The 7,273-nt window shown below is 44.0% G+C and overlaps 1 protein-coding gene across 3 annotated transcripts in view; it reads left to right on the plus strand.

The window, feature by feature from the left end:
- Positions 1-6,963, plus strand: part of PRDM10 (PR/SET domain 10) — a 43,379-nt gene extending 36,416 nt beyond the window's left edge. For all 3 annotated transcript variants that reach the window (XM_083368611.1, XM_083368612.1, XM_083368610.1), the window contains 7 exons: positions 1,346-1,546; positions 2,613-2,759; positions 2,924-3,094; positions 3,621-3,761; positions 4,433-4,592; positions 5,152-5,264; positions 5,992-6,963. In XM_083368611.1, the coding sequence (XP_083224737.1) occupies positions 1,346-1,546; positions 2,613-2,759; positions 2,924-3,094; positions 3,621-3,761; positions 4,433-4,592; positions 5,152-5,264; positions 5,992-6,204 (1,146 nt within the window). In that variant the 3' untranslated portion in view covers positions 6,205-6,963. The remainder of the gene's footprint in view (positions 1-1,345; positions 1,547-2,612; positions 2,760-2,923; positions 3,095-3,620; positions 3,762-4,432; positions 4,593-5,151; positions 5,265-5,991) is intronic.
- The last annotated feature ends 310 nt before the right edge of the window (positions 6,964-7,273 follow it).

Raw genomic sequence — 7,273 nt, forward strand, 5'->3', positions numbered from 1 at the left:
TGAAACACCTGTTACATTATATTAAAACCTCATACATATTAAAATCTGTACTGTCTTTTAACTCTGAAGACCCTCTCTGGCTAAGGCTAGTAACAGCATTTCCCTTAGTTTATCTCAGATACTCAGTTTGCGATCTAATAATAGTAAAAAAGTGAAATAAGATCCCTGTACACTATTGTCACAAGAAGCACTCTAATTCAGCAAGCCCCTAAATAAACTCTTTATTGCAAGAGTATATTTCCCAAAGTTTACATAGGTTAACAAGTTTTTCCCTTCCTTTCCACTTCTAGACTAGGATATAAGTAATTTAATTAAAAGGGACGCTGTGGCTCAGTGGGTTAGGACGCTGAGCGTGTCGAACAGAAGGTCGGCAGTTTGGCGGGTCAAATCCCGAGTGCTGCGTAACAGAGTGAGCACCTGTTACTCGTCCCAGCTTCTGCCAACCTAGCAGTTCGAGAGCACGTAAAAATGCAAGTAGAAAAATAGGGACCACTCTGGTGGGAAGGGAACGGCGTTCCGTGCGCCTTTGGCGTCTACTCATGCCAGCCACGTGACCACGGAGACGTCCTCGGACAAGCGCTGGCTCTTCGGCTTTGAAACGGAGATGAGCACCGGCCCCTAGAGTCGGAAACGACTAGCATGCATGTGCGGGGGAAACTTTACCTTTACCTTTTAAGTTGATTAAGTATTGTGGGTTCCTTAGCTATCTCTGAGCTTTGTTATTTTCTTGCAGACTTCTCATTATCCAACGATGTGCTAGGAGGGAGTGGATTTGGTTACATATTCTATCAATAACTGTTTTCTTCTTCTTCTTCCATGGAGTTTGATTGGGGCTTTCCAACTTTCCTTTTCCCTTGCCCCTTGTATCTAAAGGGGGTGTGATAAAAAAGGCAGCTGCCTTCCCCCGAGGTTGTAATTGGTTGTTATTTCTTCTGAGACAGTTAACGTCCTTCGAACTATCCTTGTTTGTCACAACAAGAGGGGGGGAAAAAAGATGAAGGGACGCTGGAACTCTATAAGTGACCTCTTTCACAAAGCAGTGAAAACAAACCAGATCTAGCGTGATCTCACCTCTGTATTAATTCATGTGAGGCCTTGTGTTATTACAAGAAATGCAGCTCCAAAACTCATTCATTTTCTCACTGCTTTGTAACTTCCTAACGCATCTATCTGTGTGAACACAGGAACAAGCAAACCACAGATCTGTTTCTGAGTTGCCACGTAACAGCTGGTGGAAGCAGAAATTGTTATCCAAGCCTCTCCATGAGGTTGGCTGAGTGGCTAATACCCAACTCTTTCAAAGGCAGTGCCTGGGGTCCTTCATTCATTCCTCTTTCTCTTCTAGGTTTATAAGAGTGCCAGCAAGCGGAAAGCCCACATTTTAAAAAACCACCCAGGTGCAGAACTTCCTCCCAGTATCAGAAAGTTGCGTCCAGCAGGCCCAGGAGAACCAGATCCAATGCTGAGTACGCACACACAGCTGACTGGAACAATCGCCACACCGCCTGTTTGTTGTCCTCATTGTTCCAAGCAGTATAGCAGTAAGGTACTGCGGATATATGCCTAATGCCCAAATATTTAATAATGATGATGATGGTGGTGGTGGTGGTGGAGGAGGAAGGGACCTTGGAGGTCATCTAGTCCAAAACCCTTGCTCATTCGCTGAAAGTCCCCTCGATGGATCTGGTTGGTTTTTTTTTTAATTAGACTACAGCTGAGCATATACTAAGCAATGTCCTTTTTGAAGCACAACTGTCATTTCCCTCCATTGTATAGTCTGTTGTGGTTTTTTTGCAAATACAACAAACTCATTTAAAGTGGCCCATTCTGGTCCCTCTAAGTTCACTTCATCTTAAAAGATCATGTGCTTTATTTCTACTTGGTCTTCCATGGTTTATACTTCTCACATTCCATATTCTGTCTCTCTGTCTGTCTGTCTATCTACCTATCTACTGTATATCCACCCATCTCTCTGTCTCTCTCTTTCTCTCTCTCTCTCTCTCTCCATCCATGCATGCATGCATCCATCCATCCATCCATGCAGCCACCTATCGATCTATCTATCTCTATTTATAAATGACTCCAATTCTAATGTTCTCTTTGCAGCAAACAGCAAAACACAGGAAGAACAAAGACAGACAATAAAGCAGTTGTTAGAATCAAGAAAGACAGTCCTAACACATTTCGTCTAGGTCCAAAGTCTTAGTGAGATACTACAATTTTTCACCTGCTTGCAAAACTCAGGAGGACCACTGGGAAAAATATATTTCAAGATATGGGGCTATCCCAGAGCAGGACTACCATCTCGTCATGCTTTGGGAGGGGGGGATTCTCAACAGCCTCTCTGTAACTGTTTGGACTGCACAGACTCATTTAGTCCTGGCAAGATGATGCCTGAACCCCTTAAAGCTCAGTCTTTCTAAAACAATTTTCCAAGTTGTTTGTTCAGAACCGAGAAGTCAAGTCTTCGTGCCAGGATAAGAGAAGCAATAGGTTGTGCTCCATATATGGACTGCTGACTGCATTTTGGCCTGGCTGAGGAAGAGGCCTGCAATATCCAAGCGGATATTCTTTTCATCTTTCTAACATTCCTTCTTTCTCCTTCTGCACAGACCAAGATGGTGCAACATATTCGCAAGAAGCACCCGGAATATCCTCAGATCCCAACAAACACAATACATGTGCCGCTCACAACCGCAGTAATTAGTGCCACTCCTGCTGTCCTAACTGCTGACAGCACTTCGGGGGAGACCGTTGTGGTAAGAATTCTAGGATATTCAGAAGATCCAATAGAGTAAAACAGCCAGGAAAGGCCAAAAGGTTATGGCTTAGGTTTTTTTTTTCAAATCTAGAGATGCTAGGATGTATATCCACAATTTAAACTATATAATGGTCTTCCTTTGCCTGTTTCCTCCTTGTAAAGACATCAGATCTGCTGACTCAAGCCATGACAGAACTATCACAGACTCTAACCACCGACTACCGAACTCCGCAGGGTGATTTCCCACGTATTCAGTATATTCCTGTATCACAATCCACAGCTGGCTTGCAACAGCCACAACACATACAGTTGCAGGTTGTGCAAGTGGCTCAGGTGAGTTGTGTTTGGGTTGTGCATAGATTCTGTAGGAGGCAGAGGACTAGCAGTGGCGCTGAGCATCTCAGAAAGCAGAGATTATATAAAACTGAGCTAAATAACAAAGGAGTAGCCGCTATTCCCCGGGAGGCCATCAGAGTGTTGAACCAGGATCTGGATGGGGCAGAACAAGATTAGATTAGATCCAACCACGACGTAACGGCAGTTGCTAAGTGGTAATCCGTATTACAAAAGGTGTCCTGTTAATTAAGACCTCCTTAGCAAGAGGTGCCAAAGTTGAAGCCAAGCCTTTGAGAATGTAAAACTGTTCCCTGCCCATTGAGTGACGGTTTATTTCTGTTGTGTGGGTTACTTGGAAAACAGGTGTTGCACCAGACTGATTCATCTTGATCTTTTGGGCAATTCATCTCAAGAGAACAGAATTTTGCAAAAAGAATTATACTGGTTGACTTGTAAGACTTGTACCAGCGAGAACGCAATTCTAAAGTCAACTCGGACGTTACGTTTTTCTCCTGATCCCCAGGCTACCTCACCTCATCAGACCCAGCATTCCACAGTAGACGTCGGTCAGCTACACGACCCTCAGTCATACACCCAGCATGCTATCCAGGTACAGCATATCCAGGTCACCGAACCAACCTCTGCAGCCCCATCTTCTTCACAGGTAAGTCATGCAGTTGTGTAAAATTACATGCATGCTACTCTTAAGATGCATGGACAGTTTGAGGCAGCAGGTAAGATGGTCCCTAAAGGTACCAAGTGGAATAGCCCAAAGTTCTGCACGCAAAGTTTTATTTTGGAGATAGTAATAGCAACAACAGCTAGTCCCTTTACAGCCCTCTCTCATTTTACCGACCTGGGAAGGATGGAAAATTGAGTCAACCTTGAGATGGTCAGGATCGAACTGCTGGTAGTCGGCAGAATTAACCTGCAATACTACATTCTAACCACTGCACCACCACGGCTCAGTGCGAGGATATAATGTTATTTCTACATCTCAGTAAATGCAGTACCTTGATCCTAAATTCTAAATGGCTTATTTAGTCATATTCTAGCCACCTATTTCGATGTTCTTGTGTGTGCTGGAAGGCTTTGGTCACTTTGAAGTTATCTCGATTAGAAATGAAATGGTTGCTTGGAGTTTTGTCGTTTTATTTTTCAGTCATTCTTTTCAACAGAAGAGCAGGAAGTAAAGTGCTATAAACGAATGAATTAGGACACTACAGTTTATTGGTTAAAAGCTCTGGGTATGAGTAAGAGATGAGACTTTTAGATCAATAACAAATCGCTTTCTTTCTTAAGTTCCTGGAGCACCTTTTCCTTTTGTTTCTCCAGGTGGGCAGCCAGCCCTTAAGTCCTTCTTCCCAGCCAACTCAGCAGGAACTCAGCCCTTCCCAGATACAGACAACTCCCTCCTCGCACAATCAGTCGCAACCAGGTTCTTCAGTCCAGCAAGCCTATCTTCCCAACACATGGAACTCGTTTCGCACCTATCGTACGTACCAAATACGCTCCGTGACGCTGTTTTGCTTCCCTGGAACCAGTTCCATGGAGAGAGGTTTTTCCGCTGACCGGAGGGGGTGTGGTTTTATGTGCTGCCTGTACCTTGTGGATGGGGCTTTGCTTGTTTGTGTGGACCAGTTGCTGACATGCCGCGGGCTGGTACTGGTCCACAGACCGGGGATTGGGGACCGCCCCGGACTACACCTTATTCCCAATTTCTGAGCTACGATTCGACAAAAGTATTGTTGAAGCTATCTGAAGGGCAACAGAATCTCCCAAGTTCCTTGATACTTTATGCAAGATTTCCCTTTTTCCAGCTTTGGACTCAACCCTTTGCATTTTTACTCATCTGATCCCTGGGGCAATTTTGCATTTAATTATGCTGATAAATGCTTTGATAAGCGATACCCTATTCAACGCTCTTTATCCCGGGAGTGGAAGTCTACGGGTCTTAAAGTTGCCAAGGTTGAACGCCCCTGCTTTAGTGTGTCAATCATGTCTTGTTAGAGATAATGAACGGGATTCTCTCAGCTTTTTTTTTTTCCCCCCAGCTTCCGAGATTCAGATGATGACTATCCCTCAGGGCCAGTACGTGATTGCAGAGACAGCCGTGGGCCCTCCTGTCACGACGGTGAGCACAGGGCAAGTCAAAGCAGTTGCCCAGGTAAGAAGGAAAAGAACCATCCTCACTGAAAAGGTTAATAAATATGTCAGGGCTTTTGGATGTGGATACTTTGAAATACGTTATGGTTATTAATGTGAGTTGCTGGCCGTGAAAAGGGTGGCATTCACAATTAACAAATAAAAGTATCAGCAACTTGTCTTCTGCTCCAAACGATGCATGTTTTCATCAGAGACAAAGACGTCTGAATTATTTACTGAATTACTGGGAGCAATAGTTGATAAATGAGCATATTCATTGTTACGGCATACAGGAGGTCCTCAACGTACGACCGCAACTAAGCCCAAAATTCAGTTGCTAAGGGAGACAAGTATTAAGTGAGTTTTGCCCCATTTTTTGACCTTTCTTGCCACAGTTGTTAAGTGAATCACTGCAGTTATTAAGCTAGTGACAACGTTAAGAGAATCTAGCTTCCCCATTGCTCGTCGGAAGGTCACAAAAGGGGATCACATGACCTCAGGGCACTGCGTAACCGTCCTAAATATGAGTCGGTTGCCAAGACTCTGAGATTCGCTTAAGTGATTCTGGGGATGCTGCAATGGTGTAAGTATGAAAAAGAGTTGTAAGTCACTTTTCCCAAGTCTGTTGTAACTTCGAATAGTCTCTAAATGAATGGTTGTAACTACCGTACTAACCGGAGGCTTTTTTTAAAAAAGGAAATAACATCTGTATAACCAGATTGAATTTATGTGGCTTTCTTTCCCTCTAGACACATTATGTGATCGCGGAAAGTCAGTCTGAGCTGGATGTCAAGCCAAACCTGTCTCTTTCTAGCAGCGTGGAAGTAGATTTATCTCAGCCACCCGCCCATCCTGACTCTTTGGACTCGCAAACGGCCAGCGAGCAGCAAACGACACAGTACATCATTACGGCCACCAGCAACACCAACGGAGTTGGCGACTTGCACATCGAAAAGCCGTGAAGTGGGTTTGCAGCCGAGAAGGACATCTAGTGGGCACAAGTGACATTTGAAATCTTCATCCCGAATATTGAAGGCCACCCAACAGCTCCTTGACAAAGTATATTTTGTACACCTTGAAGTTCTACCTTACACGTTGAGGCTTTGCAGAGCTTCAGATCTAAATGAAACCCTTGCAAAATATTTCAGGATACCACCTTCTTCTGGACCCCCAATTGATTCTCCCCCCCCCAAACTGTGGAGTTTTTCAGTAGCAGAAGCAGTTTGCCGAGCACCCAACCATTGGCAGGATCTCGTGTACATTTCAGTTGCTTACATTTCTTTCGGCTTTATTATATTTCTTTCCCCAGCCCTCCCCCCAAAGTTTGCCTGTGAAAGAAGAGAACACGCAGCTTGAAACGGAGAATAAAATATAACAAATAGTCTGGAGCTAAGACTCAGTTACAAGCCATTATTTCCTGACTTTTGTTCGACAAGAGAAGACAGTGAAACTGTGAAGCTGTGCGGAAGCAGTTAAATTATTAATTAGGTTGTTGGTATTGTTGGAATACCCTGTGTTTACATACCGTCTGCACTGCCCAAACACTCAATCTGAACGAGTGGGAAGGAAACTACGTTGGAGCCTCCAGAAGCCTAATCAAATCAGAGGAGTGTAAAAAGGCAGAGTCTGAGCCTTTATGCCTTTGATTGTGTTGTCTTTATGAAACAGGGATCCTTCGTTTTCTCCTCAAAAACCAATAAAAAGGCTCAGAGATGGTTTAACGTGCGTGGTGGCTTTCAGAGTGTTGGTTGACAATGGGAATGAGAAAGTGAATGTAGAACAAGCCAAAACTTGCTTATTATGCTTGTCCTAATTCCGTTGCTACAAGGAGACTCTTCACTTGGAAAATAAGCCCTAGCCTCTTTCCTTTCTGGAGATGTTGCTGTGCTTCAGATTCTTTTTCTTTCTTTCTTTTTCTTCCTTCCTTCTTTCCCTTTCTTTCCCTCCCCATGAATTCGGACATAAAAATGGACCTCGCCAATGGATTCAGAGCGAGGCTTATCTGCATTTCCTGATAAAGTACGTGGGAAA

This window comes from Vipera ursinii (genome assembly GCF_947247035.1).
Source record: "Vipera ursinii genome assembly, chromosome: 8".
Classification (NCBI taxonomy): Eukaryota; Metazoa; Chordata; class Lepidosauria; order Squamata; family Viperidae; genus Vipera; species Vipera ursinii.